Source organism: Myotis lucifugus, unplaced genomic scaffold (assembly GCF_000147115.1).
Source record: "Myotis lucifugus unplaced genomic scaffold, Myoluc2.0 scaffold_322, whole genome shotgun sequence".
NCBI lineage: Eukaryota > Metazoa > Chordata > Mammalia > Chiroptera > Vespertilionidae > Myotis > Myotis lucifugus.
In genome coordinates, this window is record NW_005871370.1 from 727,353 (window position 1) to 752,308 (window position 24,956).

At 52.6% G+C, this 24,956-nt stretch overlaps 1 protein-coding gene across 1 annotated transcript in view; it reads right to left on the reverse strand.

The window, feature by feature from the left end:
* Positions 1–8,324: 8,324 nt before the first annotated feature.
* WSCD1 (WSC domain containing 1) overlaps positions 8,325–24,956 on the reverse strand; it is a 40,810-nt gene continuing 24,178 nt past the window's right edge. Inside the window, exons 6-9 of the mRNA XM_023764224.1 lie at positions 14,885–15,044; positions 13,733–13,897; positions 10,371–10,571; positions 8,325–8,739 (exon numbers count right to left, since the gene is read on the reverse strand). Of these exons, the coding sequence (XP_023619992.1) occupies positions 8,387–8,739; positions 10,371–10,571; positions 13,733–13,897; positions 14,885–15,044 (879 nt within the window). The 3' untranslated portion in view covers positions 8,325–8,386. The remainder of the gene's footprint in view (positions 8,740–10,370; positions 10,572–13,732; positions 13,898–14,884; positions 15,045–24,956) is intronic.

A 24,956-nucleotide genomic window follows, 5' to 3' on the forward strand; every position in this document is an offset into this window, starting at 1 on the left:
GGGTTTTCGTGCATCCCTCCTTCTAGTCCACTAATACTTCCTGTCCCTCCTGCATCCTTGTCCTGTGCTAAAGGCAGAGGTTACAAAAATAAATACAAGACACAATACTGTCCCTGCCTCCAATGGTTTAAAATCTAGTGATAGACATGTAAATACAGTTTTCAAGTTAATGAGAAATGTTGGTGAATTGTTAAAATGAAGAGTGGCGGGAAGAAACAAAATTTATCCTAAGGCAATTTATTTTTCCCATGGCACTCTCCATTTGGCGAGATTCTGGACAAAGATTGGCTTCTCAAGTGAAGTTCAGTCTGTTATGACATTTTGGTGAGGGCCTGTATTTTGAGCAGGGACAGAGATTGTTCCTTTTCACCAGATTATACAGATTAGATAAACAAAATTTTAGAAGGCCAAAGCTGGATAAGGCCTAAGACAATTTTTATGTCAAATGTTTCATTGTTTTAATGAATAAGTTGAGATTCAGAGAGAGGAACACACTTGTCCAAAGTCACATAGTGAGGAAACAATGATTCTAGAATAAAACTCTCACTCTAAGCCAGGAATTTTTGCAATCATTTTAGGTCACCTGAAGACATCAAAGATAGAGCTGGTGATCATGATCAAGGAGCTGGTGTTCATGATGAAGGATCTGGTGTCCATGATCTTGGTAGATTAAGCAAGTGCTTGCTCTGTTTTTTGTTTTTGTTTTGTTTTTTTTCCATGATCTTGGTAGATTAAGCAAGTGCTTGCTCTGTTTTTTGTTTTTGTTTTGTTTTTTTCCTTCCTGAATCAAAATATATGATAACCTAGCTATGCTTGAAAACAAAAAGAGAACCAGAGTGGACCCCAAACTGAACAAACTCTGAAAGACAGATCAAGAGTCGAAGTTGGAGGGCAGGAGGTGGTTTGAGGTAATTAACAGAGCCATTAGTATCAAACCTGGGGCAGCCAGGATGGCTGACCCTTGCACAATTCTCTTCCCCTTTTATGAATACACAATCGCCAACATTTTGATGAAAACCAAAACTATGGGAAAGACAGCAGAATCAACCAATGAAAAAACTCACACCCCCCAAAACAGAATTAATTGAGCAATCAGTAGAGAACATTTACATATGTATATTTAATATCCTCAGAGAGCTATGAAGGGGCATCATCTGTGAAACAAGTTCTAATCACTTAGAGGTATTGGGAATAAAAAAGATAATTATAGAAATTAACAGGTTGGTTGAATAGAATAATGTACACAGGGAAGAGTAAATTATAATTCTTGACTGTCAAAGGGAAGACCTCTCCCAGAACCCAGCAGTGGGATTAAGAGATGGAAAATACATAAAAAGAGCTGAGATGTGGAAACTAGATTTTCGTGTTCCAGCATCAGTGTAAAGGAATGCCAGAATGAGGGATTAGAGAAGGAAAGAGGTGGCAATATTCAAATCAATAATAGTTAATAATGTCCTAAAATTAAGGAAATTATTGAAGGGTCCACTATGTGTTGAGCAAGAGAAATAAAGAGTGAGTATAGAGGTGGCCAATATGAATTGGGGACGTTCGTAATGACTCTGTTAATGTCAGGGCAGTGGACTGGGGACATTAGACCCACACTCACTATCACATGGATATAACTTGGATGATTTTTCAGAATATCCACTGCATTCAATGTAATCCAGTGGTCGGCAGTGCTCTACACAACATAAGGAATGCACTGATTGCTGGACTTTTTCCATATTGGTATTATGATGAACAGATCTAAAATGGTCCCCAATCCCTGGCATTCATGTCCCTGTGTAATCTCCTAGCCTTGAGGGTGGGTAGGGTCTGTGACTTGCTTCTTATTCAGAAGACAGCAAAGGTGAAGAGGTGGCATTCCCATGTAATGTATGTCAGACTGTCTCACTCTGCAGCCAGCCTAAAAAAGCCAACAGCTGTGTTCTGAACTGTCTACGAGAGGCCCACTTACTGAGAACTGTGGGTGGGCTGGAGAGACTCAATCCTATAACAACAAGTGACTTAATCCTGCCAACAATCAGTGAATTAGACACGGACACTTCCCCAGATGAGAACACAGCCTGGATCACACCTTGATTGCAGTCCAGAGAGATTCTGAAGCAGAGGACCCATCTCAGCTGTGCCGAGACCGCTTACCTCCAGAAGCTGGGGGGTAAAATATGTGTTGTTTTCATCTGCTCAGTTTGTGGTTATTTATGTAGCAATAGAAAACGAATCCAGGTGATTCTGGAGAGTTGTGATCTCAACCTTGGCAACGTCTGATGGTACAATGTAGATGGCTGAAGGCTGGGTAGAGAGGCAAGTATCTGTGTCTGACGCCACTGCTCTGCATTCCCAGGCATTCTCCCAGACACACTGTGTGTGTGTGCCCTGGCTTCCCTGTGTCATCTGGATGTGGTTGCTCTGCTTATGGGAGAAGGAGTTATCCAAGTGAGTTGATACCAAAGTCATGTGACCTGCCTCTTGACACTTGTAATGCTCAGGTAGGCTGGCCTGCGACTCAAAGGGGAAGTTGTCTGTCAGCAGCTGGAGCTCACACCTGCAAGCATGCGTACTCATCAACGCATGCACACTGCTGGGCTCAGGCCCGCCAAAGATGCTTGTCTGTCAATATCTTTTGGGAACAGGGCTTTTCTGGTGCCTGGGATGTTTGTGACACAGGATAAAAACCCCAAACTCCTTCCTTATGGCAAGTTATGGTCCATCTTTCCAACCTCACTCCTGTGAAAGACCTGCACCATCTAACCAAGTTTTCAAGTACTGAGGAGGCTTGATAAATGACTCTTAAAATTGAATTCAGGTGCCCACAAAATAGTACTAGCAGTGAAATTAATGGGGTCGCTTCCAAATGAGCTTAATGGCACATTTGCCTCATTTCCAGCAATTTCTTGAAGAGTTCCAGGAATGCAGTATGAGGGTAGTCAGGTGGTTTCATGGAAGAGCCCTCTTTCCAGCCCTGTCTCCACCATTCATTCTCATAGCATGACCTCGTGGGAAATTCTTTCCCATTCTAAGTCTCATTTTTCTTATCTACACAATAAAGGATGTGAACTTTGGGTAACATACTCAGAAACTAAATTTCTTTCCTGGCCCCTCCATGGAAATTATAATGTCCACCTCACTGAGGCACATGTGGAATGATGTTTGTAGAACTTCATGACTTGTAAGAACACTGTTTACTCTTATGAATCATCATTGGCCACACCATCAAGCCATGTATCTGTAACTGCTGATGTCTGAATCTAAAGAAATGTCTCAAGTACTGAAGACACCTTGGAAAGGTAATTCATTCAGCTCATACTTATGCTTACAGCATCACCTGGAATTGTTTTTATTTTTGTTTGATATTAAGATTCCTTATTTGATATAAGCAATTGTTCTTGTTACTTAGGATGGACCTGCTTATATTTCCCATGACAGAGGAAAATATACTCACATCCACTTCCTGGGATTCTTGGCTTTGACTACCTATAATACAGACCTTCATCCTGCATACTGTACTAGAGTCAGAGATTCCAAGGAAAGTTTGAAGATAGGGGCTATAACTCCCTCTGTCCCTCTAATTTTTATCACACAGTAGAGTTAAAGAGGGGAGGGTGGAGGAGGGCAACTCTCAGTTTCGTCACTCACCTCTCCTCCAATGGCAGCAATTCTGCTCTGCCCCAAGCTTGCATGTCTCACTCAGCAAACCAAAGCTGTGACTAACCGTACCTACCCTCCTTTTAAGGCAGTTTACTGCGCATCAGCTATTACTAAAAGATGTCTCTTGAAGGAGGTCACACCTTCAATCCAAATAGTGTATCAAAGCATCCCTTCCAAGATCACATCATATTCTTCATGAAAAGAGTGATGGTAAATACAACAGGGCCATACTCTTACAATCATTAAAGTTGGTGTCCTAGTCCTCCCATCTGTCAAGTAGAGATGATAACAAAGTGTTGGTTAAGGATTAATTTGTGGTTTGAGCTGAACAAGGAATACTTTTCTGAGGATATATAGGTGACTTTACTGTGTACTGACTTAAAAATGCTTCTTGTCCTGGCTGACTAAGCACAGCCTTCTATCGAACATTTCACAGCCAGACCCGTTCCTGTAAAAAGCAACTTTCTAATTCTACCAGCTCAAACTGGTCTGAGTTTTGGTCTTTACCTACATCAGCCAGAAGCAGAGAATGTCAGGACGCCAGGGCCTTTTATTCCAAGCCGTGCGGACATTGCCCTGGGATGTAACCAAAGCCCAACTCAACCCAATTTAAACAATAAAGGGAATTTATTGGCTCATGGAACAAAACTGTCCAGAGGTGGGGCCAATCGCAGGCAAAGGTTGATCCTATCCTTCAACAATGTCACCAAGGACCTGGCTTCTTCTGCCTCTGGACTCTCCCTTCAGTAGTGCCGACTTCAGGCTGAGAGTGCTTCTCCTTCATGGTCCCGAGACAGCCACCATCAAGACTCAAGACTGAAGACTACCTACTTCCTCTTACACATCCAGCAGGTGGATAAAAAGAGCCTCTACCCAACATTCCCAGAAAAAGTTTTGAAAGACCAGGTACCCTCTGGATGCTTTGCTCACATAGCCATACCTGAACCAATCACTGTAGCCAGAGAGCTGGAATGTGATGATGACTTAGTTTAGGTCATGCATTCAGCCCTGGAAGTGATAGTCAAGCCAGCCCAGTCAGATGATAAAATCCCCAAACAGAAATCAGGGCCTGCTGGGAAAGGAAATGGGAGAATGAACACTGGGGATGCAGTCAACAACATCCACCACATCCCTCATTTTATAGATGGAAAACTGAGACCAGAGAGGCCTCCCCAAGATCATAGCAGAGCAGAGCTTGGGGTACACCCTAATCCTTCAATCTGCAGATTCTGTATTGTTTCTACTCTACTTGCTCACGCCAACTTGCCCACTACTGGGTAGTGATCAGTGAGGGTTCTGACCAATCAATTTCTCCCTAAACATGAATGAACAGGAGGCATCACATTTCAAACACCTCCAATGAGTTTCCAGTCAGAAGAAAACAAACCTATGCAGCCACAAAGATCAACCCCAGCATTTTCATCTCCCCTCTCAGAGCCCCCTAAGTACCAAGTAGCTCCTGCTACTTTTAAGAGAAAAAAATGCATTCTGGTGTGCAAACATTACTGCATATTCATGCACTCAAAATCTAATTTTAGCTGCAAGAGACTTCATTACAAGATGCTCACATGATTAAGCAGCTTTCTTCCCAGGGTTTGGAAGCCTGTCTATTCTTTTCTCTCATTTCTACATCACTGGGATTATCAGAATGTGATTTAGCTTCTTAAAATTATATATTTTGGTGTTTCCAAATTGATCCACAACAGGAGACGAAATCCATGAAAATTACATGTGTTAGCACAGGTTTGTGCAACCCCATAGCCTGGCTGTTAAAGTTGGAATCTGTAGACAGTCAGGGTGTCACACTTCAAAGGTTCCTGATGCATTTACCACATGCCTCCCCTGAATACAGGTCTGCTTTTACTCAACCTGGCCGGTGGGGACAGCATCCTCTTTATGGAGAAGCTGCGAGCTGTAGACAAGACCTACCTTGGACACAAACAGACTTTCTCAAAAGGACAGACGGATCCCCCTTCCTGTGCTCTGCTCTCCCACAGAGCCAGGCCCGGGACTACGGCTGCTGGGAGCCAGAAGCAGGTAGGGCCTTTGCACCTCCTTGCTCACCCAACATCCAGAAGCACCTGCCAAGTGTCAGGTGCCATTCCATGGGCAGTGACTCGTCCTGACCTGAATGCACCCTGACCCCATCATTCTCCTTATCTGCATGCCTGGCTGAGGTGCAAGCAAGCTACAAGGCCACCTGAGCAGCTGACTTGCCAACCTGGAAGGAGAGGTCTCCGGGTACCTGGTCGCAGGGAACGCACCCACCCATCCATCAGGAGGAATGGGCTGTGCTGTTGCTCTCCTGACTCCTGGGGTGGGGAAGGGGGATGCTCAGGTGGCTGTGCCTCAGCTGTGGTCCTTCTCCACTCTCCAACCACACGTCTGCCTCTCCAGCATGGCTTCTGGGTCTTCTACTTGAAGACCGTCTGGGTGGCCAGGGAGTGAGGGCCACAGCCATGAAGCCAGTCGCGGGAGGATGCCAGCTTCCCTCTTCTCCGTCAGTTGGTGCTGCTGTCTCCTTTGAGACTCTAGGTTTGCTCTGGGATGCAGGTGTCCCCTGGCCCTCTTCCCACTGGTGGGTCTCAGCTGCTCCTAGAACTCGGGAGACAGCCTCATCAGAGGCCTTCACAGACTTGACCGTGGAGCCCAGGCAGAGCCAATAATGTTTACAAAACCCCTGGTGTTCCCAGCTCTGAGCTGAGCCAGATGGTGCTGTGGGAGGGTCTACAACAGCCTCAGCATCAGGGTGGGTTTGGGGAAACCTCAGGAGGAACGTGGAGGCCACCAGGAGCACAGATGCTCAAGCTCAGTCATTGGCAAAGCAGAAGGCTGGGGAGGCCTCCCTCTGAGGAAGGGTGGCTCCGCTGGGCCCTCTGGCCCTGCCTGCCTTTCCTAGGGGTACTCTTAGCTCACCCTGTCTCCCCCCCCCCCCCATGGGCCAGGGAGCAGGGGACCAGGCCATCCTCATGCCCAGCTTTCCCAAACCCCTTGCCCTGTTTTCTCTCCGTGATGCAGCGTGGCTCAGGCTGAGGGGATGTCAGGTGAAGGCAGTGAGCATCAGCACCTTCGCCCGGCTCAGGCTGAACACTAAGTGGCTGTGAGGACAGAGTCCTTTTCTGTGTCCCCACCTCTGTCCTCACCCATCCACTCCCCTCCTTCTGCTGCAGACTTGGAGACACACACACCCCACACCCCATTCACCAGTGTTTCCCAAGCCTCTGAGCCTTTGCACATGCTGTTCTCTTTGCCTTAATCACCCTTCCCCTCTGCTTTGCTGGGATAATCCCTACAGATTTCTGGAGACCAGGTCAAAGTTGCTGTGGTCCATTCCCTGAAGACCCCAGGCACAGGGGCCCAGCACTGTGAGCTGCTCAGCACACACGCTCCTGTTACTGGGCTTCTCACTCCACGTGGTATGACCCCTCCCCCGACCCCGCTAGACTGAGCTGGGGTGGGGAAGGGGCCTTTCACACAGGTCTTCTCCGGGAGGCCAGCACACAGCAGGTGTCAGCATCTGGGAGTGACCCCCCCCCTTTTGTTGAGGAAATGAATGAACAAGTGGGAAAGGTGACAGCGTAGCAGAAATAGAGACAGATGTGTGGCAGAGACTGGTGACAGGAAGTGGTGGGTGAGTCACAGAGCGACAGAGAGGGCTCGGCCATGGCCACTGGGGGTCAGGCAGAAGCTGTGGCTATGGCCTCTCCCCAAAGGGTCCAGGGTTGTGTTGCTGATGGACCGTGCAGCACCCAAGGGCAGGACCCCCCTGGAGAGCAGGGACCTGTCAAGATGGGCAGGGCCACCAGTCACAGTGACCCCAAGACACACTTCCTGCGTTTCCCCATGCCCACACAACCCCGATCCTAATGGCATATGGGGCCCTCAGGTCCAGGACTCCCCTTAGGCCCAGCTCCCTCCCCACCCCCCATCCCCTCACTCTCACACCCTGTATGTGAGGCATGGGGTGAATGCCCAGCTTCCCTGGGGACAGATGGAGAAAGAAGCCAGGCGAGGAGGCCCGCCTCCAAGGGGCACTCATGTTGGAGGAGTGGCAGGGGGTGCACAGGACTTGCGGTGGGTCCTGAGATTGGCGAGTGGCTTAGGGGTGTTCTACTCTGCCCACGGTGCCGCCAGCCCATCCACAGAGCGGGAGGCAGGGCCGCAGAGTTCGTGGTGCCCAGTGGTCACACCACACACATTTATGGGATGTCAGGGCCACGTGGCCCAGCAGCAGCAGTCCGTGAGCCCACCTCCATGCCCAAGTCCTTGCTGCTCAGAGCAGGTGCCTGCCCAGCCCAGCCCCCGCAGTCAAGAAGCCTGACCAGCAAGTCCATGCCTGGGGCTGAAAACAGGAAACCTGGGGCCTCCGAGAGCCCGGGTGCACGCGTGTCTGCGAGAGACAGACGGAGCCTCTGGGAACATGTGGCCTGGAGACTATGCGTGGCAAGTCTGGGAGTGTCTGGCACACCCGGCATGGTGACTTGGGCTTGTGAAAACAGGCACTGTAGCGTGGAGTGGCGTGTCTAAGCATGTCTAGCTAGGAGCGTGTGTCTGTTCGTGTCTGTCCTGTGGCATCGTGTCTGCCTGGGTGGGCTAAGGGCTTGTGGCTGGTCTCCCTGCACCTGCGGGAGGCGGCACCGAGCAGCCCATGTCCCAGCGAGGCCACCACCTGAGCATGTGAGCGGGTGCAGCCCCAGGGGTGGCTGGCTCTCAGCAGGGCACGCAGAGCGGCGGCCTATCATCTGGGCACGTACTCCCTGGGCAGCCCAGCCCAGTTGTGGTCACGCAGGGCCTTGTCCACTGTCCGGATGTAGCCATTGATCAAGTCCTTCATCTCCGGGGTGAAGGGCTCGGGGTCGTGCGGGCGCCGGCCGTGGCGCCGGAAGCTGCCTTCCTTGTTGTTCTCCACGCAGAGCAGCCGCTCCTCGCTCACGGACACGTTGAGGAAGGCCACCATCTCCCGCAGCGTGGGCACCAGGCTGCGCCGCAGCTCCTCGTAGTGCACCACCAGCAGCCGCTTGCCGTACTTGAGCCAGTCCAGCACGTGCGAGGACCACCACGAGGCATAGCTGTTGACGAAGTCTGGCCACTCTGGGGAGGACAGAGGGGTGCCGTGTCAGGGCCCGGCCCGGGAGGGCTGCTGGTCCCCCCTGGATGCCCAGGGAAGCGGCCAGGATTTTCCATCACCCACTGCCCAGGGCCAACCTGCCTGAACCCCTGCTGAGGAAGGTGACTTACTATGAAAAAGGGTTAATATCAGGCTGCGCTCTGAGGAGTCCTAAGCCAGGAAGACGTGACCTTGAGTCTGCCTGCCTCCCAGCACACACATCGAGTTAAAACAAATGTAAACTGCACGGACCAAGCACTGGCTCTCTCTCTCCCTTTCCCTTTCTCTCTCTCTCTCTCTCTCTCTCTCTCTCTCTCTCTCTCTCTCTAAATTCATTGACCTTAGGGACTGCACCTGGCCAGGGAGAGCTGGGCTGCACCACGGTGCATGGCAGCTGCATTAAAGTCAGGCAGAAATCGAGGCGCCCTCCTTCACCTGGATCTTGTCTCTGGCAACTATGCACACCTGATGTGGGGTGCAGGGACCAAGCAGCGTGTGTGGGACAGCTGCTGGGCCTCCCGGTGAGAGGAAGACGCTGTGCCAGCCAGGCTTCCTCTCCTGGCCCCTCCTGTGATTCTAAGGCAGCGGTTCTCAACCTGTGGGTCGCGACCCCTTTGGCGGTTGAACGACCCTTTCACAGGGGTCGCCTAAGGCCATCCTGCATATCAGATATTTACATTACGATTCATAACGTAGCAACATTACAGTTATGAAGTAGCAACGAAAATAATTTTATGGTTAGGTCACAACATGAGGAACTGTATTTAAAGGGCCAGAAGGTTGAGAACCACTGCTCTAAGGTGTGCAGCCTGACCCAGCTCACTGTGCTGGTGAGTGTGAGGCCAGCTGAACCTGGGCACAGCGGGGCAGGAGGACACACCATGAAGCCACGGACAGGGCGATTGCAAACTTCCACAGATGACCGACTTCATGAGATTTCTTTTCTAGCAAATTAAGAGATGAGGTGTTTTGTTGGGGGTGGGGGTGGGGGGATGCACATGTTAAGAATCACCGCAAGGAAAATAGTTTCCATAACTGAGCTATGGGGAGCATTTGTTTTCTCTCATCTTCAACATGACCCTCTGAGATGGGGACCACCTTGTTTTTCAGAGGAGGGAACTGAGGCCCCGAAGGTGTGCAGCTTGCCGGGGTGACTGGGCTGGTAAGAGGCCCAGGAGGGATCAGAGCTTATCTGGCCTCCATCCTAAAGAGGAGTCAGCAAGGGGGGTAGGGATGCTGGGGGCTGGTCTAGGTGAAGGGTGATGGGGAAAGTGGGGAGCGGGGGCGGGGAGGGGAGACACAGGTCAGCCCCACCTGACCCAGAGCCACACAGGGACAGACGCACAGCCTGCCTGGCCTACAGCCCTGCATCTCATCATGCCACCACCCTGCTGAACGCAGCTTTATTTCGGAGGAACACGCTTGGCTTTATATTGCTCACCTCTGCAATTCACTGCCTAAAGCTGGCTGTGCGCGCCTTGAGGGCAGGGACCGTGACCCCTGTCCCTGGGCCCCCCGGCCTTGCCCAGTGCCTGGCACACAGTAAGCATGTGTCAGCTGGCTGACTCCATGAATAATGTTGCAGCGAGGCCCCGCCCCCAGGCCCCTTCTCTACCTTTGCTCTTCCAGTTGCGGTCAGCTGCGTAGCCCAGGTGCCCGGCGCACTTTCTGTTGAATTCGGCCACCAGGGACCTGTACGGGTTCCGGATGAGCAGGATGGCTGAGTCGAACATCTCGATCTCCCTCCTGCCACTCTCGTGGGTCTTCACACAGATGGTGCGCCGGCTCCGCCAGTGGTCCTTCTCGCCCTTAAACCCTGGCCGGGGGGAAGGAGAGGGCCGCTTTGGAGGAAGGAAGGCATTGTGGGACCCGCACGGCCAAGGGGCAGACAGGTCCTAATGCTCACCTGCCTGCCTGAGGGAAGGCTGGCAATAGGGGCCGAGCAGAGGGCACTGGGAGGGCCTATGATGGTTGAGAGGAGCAGCCACTACAGGACTGACCCTGCCCAAGACAGCAGGAGATGTCTCAGAGTTGGGAAAGATGGCGTCTGCTAGACAAAGGAGATAAGGCACCTCCTGCAGATCCCCAGGAGTCAGGAGTCAGAGGGCTTGACCATGCCCCATCTCTAAATGCTGAAGATGCATACATTTGGGTATTTTCTTGGCAATTTCACATGAACATCACAAATACCCCTGCGAGTCAACTATAGCTGCATGCATAACTGGATGAAGTGACTGAGGTTCAGAGTGGGTGTGTGACTTGCCCAGGATCACACAGAACCATGGCAACAGAGCCAGGCCTCTCTCCACGTGGCTGTGTGTGTCCCTGAGAAGCCCCCCCACTTCCACCCAGCTCCCCACAGTAGGAGCAGGATCCCCATCATTACACTCAAGGGCTGTGAGCAGCTGTTGCCCCTCCCTCTGACCTCACGCCACGGTCCTGTAACAGGGCCCCAGCCTGCACCTGTGGAGATTCTCTAGCTGGGACCCCAGAGCAGGGCTGGCCAAGGTCTCATCCACAGTGGTTGAGCCTGGCCCTGCAGAACCCAGGGCCCAGTTTCTATGAACAGAGCCCTGCTCCCTGGAACAATCTCTCTGGGCTGGGGGCCTGCCTTCTTCCTGGATCCCTTGGAAGTCCTGGGCGTTCGAGCCCAAATCACTTCTGGCTGAGAAGGTCAGACTCTACCCACCCACACAAAGAATCACATATTTATCAACACTGATTATTGTGTGCTCGTGCTGTGTCGGATTTTGTCAGGGATCAAGACTCTGTCCTTAAGCTTACAGCCTAGTAGGGAAATAGCCCAAGTATACTACAGAGAATAAGTCTACAGGAACAGAGTTTAGCAGGGACTGGTTAGACAGGGGTGGGCAAACTTTTTGACTCGAGGGCCACAATGGGTTCTTAAACTGGACCGGAGGGCCGGAACAAAAGCATGGATGGAGTGTTTGTGTGAACTAATATAAATTCAAAGTAAACATCATTACATAAAAGGGTACGGTCTTTTTTTTTTTTAGTTTTATTCATTTCAAACGGGCCGGATCCGGCCCGCAGGCCGTAGTTTGCCCACGGCTGGGTTAGAGGGTAGAGTGGGATGTCATAGAAAAATGTCCCCTGAATCTTCTTTCCTGACCACATCCCAGCGTAGCTATGCAGCCAGCTCTGGGGACATTCTCCATAGATGTGCATGAGCTTACCTTGGGCTTTTTGTAACATAAATAAGCCTTCACCCCTTTCCTGACTGGCTGGGAAGCACCTGTATTTGCAAGTTTCTTTTGAATCTGGAATTCTGGGTTCACCTGCTGAAGCTCCACACGTTTCAAACTCATCTCTTTCATGGGCCAAACACTGAAAGTTTTGCTTTGATTCATTCTGTCAAGCAGCTGGGAGTTTCCGGGAAAGGAGGAGTCCAGCTCTGGGCTGTGTAAATCTGAGATGCAGTCTTTGATGCTTGAGACCCAGGGTGCCTTTCCCACTGCCTCCGCCTATGCCAACAGCGGCCATTTTTCCTTATAACTCAACCACATTCACCCAGGACAGCGTTGGCATTTTGGCTCTGGAGCTGCCTTGTGAATGTCCCATCTGCACGTGTCATTGCTCTGTAAGTGCTCTGAGGCAGTGGCTGCATCTAACTGGCCCTGTAAGGCTCAAAGATGTCCTGGTATCTCTAAAGCCATCCGAGGCAGCAGCGCAACACTTATATGTGGCTGTTCAAACCACTGGACCACTTAGCCATTTGTGGACCAAAATAGCCAGCTGTGAGAGACAGGTGAAAGCCTTCTAGATGAACAAGGCGGGTTACTGCAGCCTGTACAACAAGCATGTCAAACTCACGGCCTGAGGGCCACATGCCTCGTTTAATTTGGCCCGTGTTAGCCTTTGAGTTTGACATGCTTGCTGTACACAGTGGATGGTTCCCAGGGGACTAGGAGAGAGTAGGACCATGTGCTTCCCCTGACCACTCACCTGTAGGTACCCATGACCAAGGCTCCCAAGGACAAAGCGTTGTATGAACAACCTTGGCTTTGTCCCAACCAGACTGAGGTTGCTGTGGGTGATTCCAGAACCCACTGCCAAGCTCAGAAGTTTCTGTTTCCTCTAGGATGCTACTATAGCACCCTCTTTTCCTACACCAAACTCTAGTGATGAAACTTAGTTGTTGTGACACTTGATAACAGCGAAATATATTTCACACATGGAGATGCCACTGGACTTACCTGAGATTCTTGGTTCTGAAACAGCACAGACTCAAGCCATTTAAGGCCCCTTATTTCTGCAAGATTTTAAACCATAAAACTCTTGAAGATTTTAAGACCAATTTTTAAAACATAGCATTGTGAGCCTAGCCGGGGTGGCTCAGTTGGTTGAGTTTTGTCCTGTGCACCGAAAAGGTTGCCGGCTGATTCCCGGGCAGGGCACACATCTGGGTTATGGTTGGATCCCCAGTGGGGGTGTGTGCGGAGGGCAACTGACTGATGCTTCTCTCTCACAGGGTTATTTCTCTCTCACTCTCTTTCCCTTCCTCTCTCTAAGCATGTCCTCAGGTGAGGATTTAAAAAAAAAAGCATTTTTATAAGCTAACCCTTGCCTAAAAAGAAAAAAGGAGTTAGCAGATACTGTTCTCACTTAATGATTGAGGGTTCTGAAAAGCAAGGAAAGTCCAGGAAAGGTTTCTAGAGAGGAAATCCACGCCACTAGGCTTCCCCTTTGAGTCCAGAGCGGAGCCCATGAGCTGTCACTCTCAGTGTGGCCCCAGGCCGGCCTCCATCGTCACCGGGAGCCTGCCAGGAACGGCAGTTCCCAGGCTCATACCAGATCAACTGGGCCAGACTCCGAGGCGCGGCCCGGGAATAGGCTGAATTTACCAAGCCCTCGGGGAGGCTCTGACACACACGCGTGGGAGAAGCACTGCTCCCGCACTCCCAGGGGACGGTCTGGCCACGGGAGCCGCCTTCCCCACTCTCTGCCCCTGCTCACCTTTGTTGTAGAGAGTTCCGTCGAAGTAGTAGCTCCCGGTATAGAAGCCAGTGGCGTGCTCGATGAGGTGCCGTGCCCAGGTGTTCCCGGCGCCCGGGAAGCTCGACAAAGCCACAAACACTTTGGACTTGGTGGGCAGGAACCTCCGGTCTGTGCACCGAGTGTCTGAAAGTCAGAGGTCATGTCAGGGTCACTCACCTCCGTGGTGATTCAGACTCACGGCCGGACTCCCCTGGATAGAAACTGCTGACCCGAGACTCCCGCTTAGTACAGGTGTGAACTGAGGGGGAGGGGGTTCGCCGCCTGCACGTGGCTGGCCAGAGACAGCCCCAGGACCACGAGGCCCCAAAGCCCACGCAAGAGTGTGATGCAAATTGGCACCTGTGGACCCGCAGCCCTTGCTCTGTCTCCATGGCCACAGCCAAGCCTTGGCTACTGGCACAGCACAGGTAACTCCAGGGGAGGTGGCTGGGTCATAGCTGGGTGGACCGATGCTACACCCTGAGGTGCAGCCAACAAACTTACTGGAGTAATTTCAGGCAAGTGACCTCTCTGAGCCTCCTCTCCCCCCCCCCTCCCCACCCCCCGGGGCTGCCTGAAATCTTCAGGTGGAAGCCCCAAAGCAGGCTCTGTAAGGGGGCAACATCCTGCCCTCTCTGCTCTTCCTCCACCAGCTCCTAGGGCCAGCGGGCAGACGGGATGCTGCACACCACAGCCCAGGAGCCTTGCTGGATCCCAGGTCCTGGGCTGCCTCGGGAAGCCTCTGAGGTCCTTGTGGCCTGAGCTCCCATGCCACCCAGTGCCGCCACCTTGCCCTTGCTGTCCCCCTGGACCCTGCCTCTCTGCTCTTCCTTCCTTCCTCAAACCACCTTCATCCCCAGAGAGATTCAGGTTAAGGTCAGGTGCTTTTCAAACTGAGCCCTGCATCCTGGCCCGGCCTCCAGAGATGGCGGAGGCCTCCTCCATCCATTATCCCAAGCTGAGACCATCCACGAGGATCCCGGGGTCCTTACACAGATGCCCCTCCTACCCCAGGACTGCACACTCCACCATGGCCAGCATTTCCAAACCTCCAGACCACAGGCCATCAGCAGAGGCAGGCACGGGGAGGAGAACCCTTCACGCCCTGCCCACCTCAGGGGCGGGGCTCACCTTGCACGGGCGTCTGGTAGACCTCGCAGTACTCTGCCAGCTTCTGTGCCTCAGGCTCCTGGCCACACAGCGAGCTGTCCACAGCATCCCGCAGGTTGAACTGGGAGGTGGGGTAAGCACAGTAGCACTCCCAGCCTCTGAGGATGGCCAAGGGGAACTCCTGCCAGGCGAAGAGAGGAAGAGAAGCATCGCGGTGAATGCAAAGGCCACGCCTCCCGCAGCTGCAGGATGAATGCGTGGACCCACTGCCGGCTGCAGGGGATCAACAGGGATGTCTATCCGTCCTAGTGCCCAAGCCCAGGGAGACCAACTCAATGAGATGTGACCCCTGCCCTCCAGCAGCTCACAGCTGGCCGGCGACAATCCAGCAGGCACAGCGCAGTGGGGCTGTGGCAGGTGAGTCAGGTGTGCAAGGAGGGAGCGGAGCCTGGATCTGGGCTCCCGAAACGTCCAGGAGGCAGTCGGGAGCATCGGGTGGGAACAGGCCCTCCAGACAGTGGCATCCATGGGAGAAAAATGTGTGTAGGGGTCAGAACGGGACAGAAAAGCCCACACAGGGCAGTTAGGGCTCAACGTGTCACAGGTTTAACTAACAAACTGGGAGCCCTGAGTGACGTCTGGAATCCCCACTAGCTCTGCCTGGAGAGACCCAATCCAATCCTATGCCTGAAGTCCACTGCTGGGGGTTCAGGACCAAGGACAGATGCCCACATGCCCACCTCTCCAAGACAGGAGGGATGGGCAAGAGTAGACTTGGATCCACCTAGGTGCTGAGCCCCATGAGGGCTTCCTGAGGACGGAAGGGCCCTGCCAGGGTTCAGCTCCTGGCGGTCTCTTGCATGATTTCTTGTTCCCTGAGGGGCTACACTGGACGATGAAGAGCTGGGCCCTGGCACCCATTAGGCCTGGATGTGAATTTGGGTTCACGGGCTGGGTAACCTCAGGCAAGGTGCTGAACCTCTCTGAATTTCCCATTGAACCAAAGTAATGAAATCCACCAGGCACGGTTATTATGGGGACTAGATGAGAAGGGACCTAGCCGCCCAGCACTGGGCCCAGCCCAGGCTCAGTGCTCAGAGGAGTGGGCCATCCCTGTCCCCTAACCATCCGGCATCAGCCACGGCTCAGGCAAAACTTCCTTCACCCACCTCTCTCACAGGTAGTTTGGAGCACCTACTATGTACCTGGCACTGCACAGGCCACGTAGCCCCATTTCATCTCTGCCCGTCCCTGCATCTTGCATGCAGGAGATGCGAGCCCCTGGAGTGTGGAGAAAAGTCTAGGAGTGTGAGCAGGAGGGAGGCTGTGGGCGGAGAAAACTTCTCATTGCTGAGAGAAGCACTGCACAAACCTCTTTCTTTTTTGCCGATGGAGAAGTCTCATAAATAAGTAAATAAAAGGAAATCAATAGCGTCTTCTGAGCATGGCTTGGCAAAGCCTAGGATCTCAGAGGAGACAACAGAGGTGGTGTCCCAGCCAAGGGAGGGCGGCGCGGAGCCTGGGGGAGGAGCCTGGGGGAGGGGAGAGGGTGCAGGGGCGAGGGGAGGAGATGCTGCCTGAAGCTGCCTGCATGCAGGGCTGTTGTTATAGGCACAGGCTGAATTCTCCACTAGATGCCCAGCCTCCCTGATAGCCCCTCCCTGCCTTCCTCATCCTCTTCAAGGCTGAGGGGCAGCTTTGCCTCTGCCAGGACTTTTACCAGGGCCCAGGCCCACGTCTGTCTCTCAGAGCTGAGCTGTCACGTAGGACAGGGGGAGGAAGTTTTCACTCTTCTTCCACTACGCATGTACCCCTACCCACCTACACACACACACACACACACACACACACACACACACACACACCATCTTACTAAACTCTCTGATTCTAGAGCTCAAAGCTCCCTTTTGCATTGGAAACACTCATAAACATTCTCTGGGACCATAAGTATGTCACATCCCCTTAGTTTCTCCACCTGTAAAATGGACATGTTCCACAAATGGGCCTGCCTGGAAGAGCTGGAGGATCTCGTTTCTCTCTGGCCCCCTCACTAGCCCCCCTGGACCACCCCAGGGGCAGTGAGACCAGGACGGCTACCCCCAAGGCTTTCCTGGGAGAGGCTTGACATGGGGATGGAGGATGGGGGTGGGTATCAGGAACTTTTATGTCAGAGGGAGGAAGCACCACATAGTAGAGAAAGGACCATGTTTATCATCTGAAAGACCTGGACCCAAGTTCCAGAGTCACAATTCCGTACCTGTGTGACCTCGGGCAAGTGCCTGCCCTTTCTGAGCCTTGATTTTCTCGTCTGTACCGTGGGGGTAACGGCACTCAGCTCAGGGCGGGGAGAATGAAGGGAAAACCGTGCATGAGAAGGACCCAGCCCAGCGCCCAGCACATGGTACGTGCTCCCCTATTTTTCTCTCTTCAGGCCTTTAATTGTACTAGAGGTGGGCCCCAGACCACTGCCTCTCAGCATACCAGGAGATTGTTTCCTTAAAGGTCCTCACCTTGGCTCCCCCTCCAAGGCCTGGGCAGCTCAGGACCAAGGGAAGGCTAGAGCCCCTGCCCCCGTGAGCCTGTGGTCCTTTAGTCTTGCTCAGGCACATGCAGAAGAGGATGCATTGAAGGCTCAGCGGCCACAATGAGGCCCTCACTTGGGAACCAGCCATGCCCCAAACCACAGCTGCCCCCAATGTCAGCTGCAGTGGCAATCCAGCACCGGCAGCCAGGGCCACTGTCCCGGTGCAGGGCCAAGGCGACCAGACGTGGAGTGAGCGGACAAAGACTGACAAACCCATTAGCATGTCCAGCCAGATACCACCTCCCGCACCCCCGCCGGGACCCCCAGGCCACTACTGCAGAGAAAGTGAAATCTGTGTCCGTCCGGCCCCTCCATCAGAACACCACTGGCTTTCTGGAAGCAAGTTCTGCTACCATGAGTTGGTGAAAAGCTGTCATAGGAACCGTGACCTCCAGACCCCACCATCACCATCCATCCCCTCCCACAACCCCCCTCCTGCCTCCTCCCAGATCAACACCTTCACCACAGCAGCCTGGGCGCCCACGGCAGCGATGGGCAGAGCACACGGCCACCTGGCTGTGTCCCCGTCTGTTCACACTGGCTGTTATGGGCAGAACGGTGTCCCCTAAACTTCACATGTTGAAATGCTAACCCCCCTACCTCGGAACGTGACTGCTTTTGGTTCTTTAAAGAGGTAATTACGTTTAAATGGGGCCATGAGGGTGGGCCCCAGTCCGATCTGACTGGTGTGGTTATTAGAAGTGTCTAGAACACAAACACACACGCAGACCAAGGGAAGGCCCTGTGAAGACAAAGGGCCAAGGCCACGTGCAGTCTGGGGACAGAAGAAACCAACACCTGGATGTCAGACCTCCAGCCTCCAGAGCTGCAAGGAAACACATCTCTGTTGTTGAAGCCCCATTCGTCTGTGGCACTTGCTACAGCGGCCCTGGGAAGCTAACACACCAGCTTTCCTACCGGTCCTTGGCCTGGCCAGTCACAGACCCACCTCAGGGCCGTTGAACTTGCTGCTCTCTCTGCCCAGAATATTCCTCCCCCAGACACCCACATGGCTTTCTCCCTTACTTTCTTCAACTTGCCTTCTCCCCGGAGGCCTTCTCTGGCTTCCCCACTTCAAGTCACAACATCCTCCCACCACCACCGACACACCCTATTCCCCGGCTGCTGGGCCTTCTAATTTGGTTTCACTGGGGTGTCACAGAGATGAAATCCTCTGACCCTAAGTGTACCCTCAGCAGTCCTGATGCGTGTGTATCAAGACCAGCAGCCCCCTCACACCAGTTTCCTCCACCCCTTTCCAATCAGCCCACCCTCCCTCACAGCAACCTCTTCTGATTTCCACCGACACAGATTCATTTTGTCTAGAGCATAAATGGAGTCATCCAATGTCTATTTTTGGGTGTCTGCTTTCTTTCATTCAGAAGTGTATTTGTTAGGCCCACCCATGTTGTTTTATCTGTTAATAGATCATTTCTTTTTTATCCCTGTTATTCGGTGTGTGAATGTACCAATCTGTTGATTCCTCCACTTGAGGGACACATGGGCTGTTTCTGGTCTCTACCTATTACAGATAAAGTTGCTATGAACATTTGTGTACAAGACTTTCAGTCAATAAATATTTTCCTTTCTCATGGGTTAATACTGAAGGTTCCTGCTTCATTTTCCTCCACGTAACTTGACGGCATTCAACATCTGCTCTGTTTTACTTACTGACCTGCTTATTGCTTGCTTCCTTCCCCAAGGGTGTGAGCAGGGATTTCTGTGTGTCTGTGAGCTCTGCTGCATTCTCTAGAACATGGTGGATGCTTAATGACCGTTTGATGGACAAACCAATGAACAAATGAATGAATGAATGTCCTTTACACTCCCAACTCCCCCCCCAAATTACTGGCAATGGACTTGGGCATGAGCTTTTTGTTGCCCATTTCACCCTGGGCAAGAGGGAGGAGAAGAAAGCTGCCACATCTAAGCAACCTCTCCCCACCCCCAACACCAGGGACCCCAGGGGGCTTGGATCTCCTGGGATTCCTGTTCAGAGGAAATTTCAGCAACATGGTAGCTCTGCTCAGGGCGGCTGGCTCTGTCTCCCTCTCTGGCTGTACTGCTGCTGCCCACGGTGGTGCCTCCTAGTCCTGTCTCCCAGGGCTGGGGACAGGCTGCCCCCACCAGTGACCCGAACCTCTTTGCTTCCTTGAGTGGATTAAACTGTCAAGTTTCCCGGTGTGTGCAGAGCATGGGCGAGCTGCAGACAGTAATGTGGTTTTATTTACAACATAACCACTTCGGCGACATCACTGGATTCTGAAAACACAGAACAATTTTTAGCCCCTTGGGGATTTCTAGGACATGATTTCCATAAAAATTAAATATTGGAGAATCTTATCTCTCTGCCAACTTCCCCAGTCCTCCTACCCCTACCCCAAGCTCGAGAGAAAGAGAGAGAGAGAGAGAGAGAGAGAGAGAGAGAGAGAGAGAACACGCAGAGACAAAGGAGAAGATGATTAGAGAAAGCAAGGCAGAAAAAGGAAGCACAAACACAGATGTGGGACTGTTTCGATAAACTAGCCGAGGGGTTGAAGAGGGAGCCATGGAGCCCGGCTGGAGGGCAGGTGGATATGCATCCTACTCTAGACACCTCACCACCAGCCCCAGCCAGGGTGTCAGCCTGGAGCCAGGTCACGACTCAGCCAGGGCCTGGCTCTCTGGGTTATGGGGATCCACATGCAAAGGCTTGGTCATGGCCAAGGGGTCAAGGAGTGGACATTCCAACAGGCAAGAAGAACACCTCTAACAAACTGGCCCAGCTGGGTCTCATCTCCTCCATCTTCATTCCTCCTCGAGCACCTTGCTGGTTCTACGGAATTACAGAAATCTCACAGATCGGTGCTTCAAGTTTCCGAAGGGGAAATTGAGGCTTGGAGGCAGGTGGTGAGCAGCCCGAGACCTCAGACCATCAGGGTGAGTGGAAGAGAAGCCAGCTTCCTGGAGTCCAGTCCAGGGCTTTGCCACACCCACACTCAACTCCTTGGAGGCAAACACACGAATGCATGGATTTTTTATGAAATTTGCAAACTAGCACAGAGCTTAGCTCTGACCAGTCTTTACCTCCCGGGCCGTTCCCTTCCCTCCAGAGGCAAGTCTGGACACAAACAGGGAATGAAGACAGCCACAAAGGTGGCTGCGAATATGGGGGATGAGGCCAACTTTTGCTTTGGGTGCTTTCGGGCAAATGTCAAGTTGCACGCAAACCCGTCAGCTGGTGCTGTGATTGAGAGCCTGTTTGCTCCGACCCGATGCCCGTGGGGTCTGACCGCAGGGGTGGGCTGGGGGCGGTTTGTGTGGTTTGGAGAGGCAGCTACGGGGAGGTGGAGCCAGACCAAGGCTCGGTGTCAGGAGCACAGCGTCGACAAGCTAGTGAGCATCTCTGAGCCTGGGTTTGATCACCTTTATGAAAGGGGCACAGCTTGATGATTACAGGCTTGGGAGCCAGCAGGCGTGAGATTCGGTTAAGATGGACTGAGTCTTGATTTCCGCACCTGTTAGGGGGCGTTGAGGATGGAATGAAATACTCGTGAGGTGCCTGTCAGAGAGGAGACACCCAGCAACTTGCATGGCCTGAGTCCAGGGGAGGCTGAAGGTGTGGGTGGGGGCAGGGCTTCTCCATGCGAAGAGCCTCAGAAGTGCTGCTTCGGGATTGTTTGGGGCAAATGTCAGTGTCTCCAGGGGCCTCTGGATGTTCCCTTGGGCAGTGGCTCTCTGCAGACACTGGGTCCCCAGACAGTAGACCCACTCCCCCGCTCCACGCGACACCCTCCCATCAAAGCCAAACACGCGCCAGAAAGAAGGCCCATTCAACCCTGGGTGGCTCAGAACCACCACACCCTCGGGACCCCAGGGGCCTGGGTTTCCACGGACATGGGGAGGACCAGCCGCTCGTCTTAGGCAGTTTCTCAAGCTTCCCACGCACAGCAAAGGAACCAGGGAAGCCGCATAGTAATGATCATCATCCCGTTGTCTGGAATAATCGCTATGCAAGTGACGCCCAAACCACAGCAAAGCCACCGAGTCCTCCTGCAGTCTGGCGAGGCACTGCCGCCGCCGCCAACCCCGGGCAGCACAGGAGGACACTAAGGCTCAGGGCTACATAACTGGCCAGGACCACAAAGAGAGAGGGCTGAGCAGGGCTGTGCATCCAGGTCCCGACGCCTCTAAAGCTCCCTCCTTCCATTTTAGAAGGATATATATATATATATATATATATATATATATATATATATGCATATATATCTTACAAGGATATATATATATATATATATATATACACACTTTAGAAGGAGATATATACATACAAAAGTGTGCAAAGTGTTATTGATTGTTTTCTCTGGTGCGATAAAATTACAAGTGAGTTTTAATTTCATTTCTGCATTTCCAAAATTTTCTAAAATTTTCTTTTAAAAAGCCCGTGTAACCTCCCCTTCAAAGAAAACAGTAAGTGTGCTTTAGAGACTTACAACATAATATCAACAGGTTTACGACAGAATTTTTATAGGAAATCCAAAGCCACCCTCTATCAGTCACCTATTGGAATGACTATACATTTTGGAAAAAAAAAAGTTCTTACTTTCCAGGTAGGAAGTCACAAAACCCAGACTCTTACAGGCCCAACCTTGGCAGAGCGTGAAATTACGTGCCCCATGGAGGCAGCGAGTCCACCAGCAGAGACCGCATCTACTGGGGTCCAAGTGGACTGAGCCAGCGTGGCCCAGCAGCCTCCACAGTAACATGTGCTTTTCCATTTCACAGGCGGATGGGTAAGCGCTGCTATTAAACGGCCAAATAAAAAACCCCTAGAAGACCGTCAATGGGAAAACGCCCAGGGGGTTAATATTCTCTATGAAGGACGCATGCACCCAAAAGAGGCTAAAAGAGAACAAGAAGGAAGGGGAGCACCTCCCCCCCCTCCCCTCTCTCCCCTCCATCCTGTCCCTCTGGTTGCATTCTCAGTAGAACCAGCAGCAGTGGCCGGCAGATAAAACCTCAGATCACAGGCATAATGCTGGGGAAGCTTCACACGTTACTAACCTGTTTACAGATGGTGTCAGATTTCTCTCACCAGCCCACTGTGGGAACCCACGCTCCCACAAATGGTCTATCTGTTTGCACACAAATAGTGGGCTTCGAAATTAATCACCCCCAGATCTGAACTGGTAGCAACGCAAATATCTAAGCTCCCCCCGCCCCCTCATCCTCACCTCTGTCCAAAGGAAGGAGCTGAGAATGAGCAGGCTTCCTCCCATCTCCAAAATGACCGCAGAAAATTAGACAAGATCATTGTACTGTGTTTAAAAACACATTACATCGGTCCAGTCTCTCTTGCTGGCAGACAGTCAGATCATTAAGATGCTGCTATTCCCCCAAATGTTCTCCTCCGCGTCAAACTATACTCTTGGAGCTCCCCAAATTCATTGTAACTAACTAGCAAAAAACAATAGAGATTTCGATCTGGGGCTACAAATAGACCCCAGATGGTGCTCAAAATCGGGGTGCTGCAAGGAGGGCTCCCCTCTTTTCCTGTTCCCAAGCCCCAACTCTCACATCTGCTGCTGGGCCCCACAGTCCTAATTAAGCCCCTAGTCCCCTCCCCCAGATTTAGCTCTGTCTCATTGCACATTCTGCTGTGAGCATTTTCCATCATAAAAGTCTTTGAAACCATTTTCAATGGCTGCATTATAGTCCACTGTATGGCTGTGGCTTAATGTAGCCATTCCCACATCATAGAACATCTGAGCTTGTCTTTCAGCCAAATTAGGATGAGATGGAGCTGCCACTGGGTCAGGCCTGCAGCCTCGGTGCTACTGGCCTTGCTGGAGAGGAAGTGCTTGGCACTTCAGACAGGAAAGTACAGCCAGACATCCCGAGTTCACCTCTCTCCGCCCCTCAGCATCCAGGACAGGAGAGGGGAAACCATTCCTGCACACAGGTCGCTGGTCCCTCAGGCCTGGGTCAGCTGAACCCCCAACTGACCTCACATCCCCCAGACATCAACACCAGAGGCAGAATTTGCTTCCTCATCCTCACCAAATAGTCAGATGAGACAACTGTTCTCCAGGATTCAGACTCGTGGGGAACGTGGGCTGTGCCTGGGCCTTGCTGAGCCAACACGTTCAAGCTGGCCCTGGAGGGCAGTGGCTCTTGACGGGGCACGAAGAGACAATTTTGTCCTGCAGGGGGCATGTGGCCTTGTTTGGGGACGGTTTGGGTTGTCACAACTGAGCGGGGAGGGGCTGTTGGTATGTTACGGGGAAAGGCTAGCAATGCTGCTAAATACCCCGCAATGCACAGACAGATGCTAAAACGAAGGTGACCTGACCTGAAGTGTCGGTAGTTGCAAGGCTGAGAAACCCGGCTGTTGAGTGAAGGCAGAGTCCCCATAAAACCCTGGCCAGGAAACTGCAGAGCTCAGAGCTGCCCAATGAGGGGGCGGGGCGGGGGTCTGCTCCCCAAGTCTTGAGTCCGAGTTACACCAACACCCATGAGGGAGGAGGGATGGACGGCTTGGGAACCAAAGGCTCACTCAGTTGGGTAGAAGGCGGTTTTCCTTGGATGAGTAACATCTGGGCCTCGCCCTCGCCCGCCCTAGAATCCCTAACTCGAGAGCCAGGCCACAGGCCACCTTCTATCTCAGCTTTGCCCAGGCATCTCCCAAGGTGTCTCTGAGGAGGGCTGCCCCCCAAAGGGATCCACAGAGGACACCTCCACTCCCCTCCAGAGCCCTACCTACGCTGGGCACGGCATCCTCTCCCTGCTACACCACCAGTGGCTCCCTCTTATGCACCAAAAGCATCTGGGCTTTGAGGCAGGCATGCAAGGCCCATTGCAATGTGTCTCCACCCACCTTCCACGCCACGCCATGCAGCCCTCCACTCCGGCAAGCTGGGCTGCTTCCCACCAGCCCCCGCCTGCTCAGCAGTGGCCTGGTCTTACAATGCACCCCTCACATCCCTCATCCGCCCGCGGACACTGCCCACATCCTCTGGCTCCCACCCATCCACACAAGTGCAGATGAGCCGCACTGGGTCAGTCCTGCAGCCTTGGTGCTACTGGCCTCCGAGTCTCCCTCGCCCGCCTCAGGCACTGACCTCACTCTGTCGCGTCCTATCTCAGCCCCTCCCCAGGGGTGAGCTCTACCTCATGAGAGGGGGCCAGGTTTCCCCCACCCCTGAGCTCTGCTGGCACCCCCCACCCCCACCCTAGTTTGGCCACATCTCACTAAATGCCTCCTGCCAAGATCTGTTTTCAACATGAACGCTGGAAATGAGGACTTCCTTCCAGCTGCAAACTTCTGAGCACCTAAACAATGGCGCTGGAGGAAACCCCCACCCGCCCCAGCCCATCCGACAACGCAGGGAGGCCAGGAAAGGAAACAAGCAGAGGCACCTCGAGGACCCGGGGATGCCCTCTCCTCCCTGATCTGACCCGAACAGTTCCCACCAGCACTGGCTAGGAGCTGAGCCTGTCACTTGTCCTTGAAACACGTCACGAGGGGAG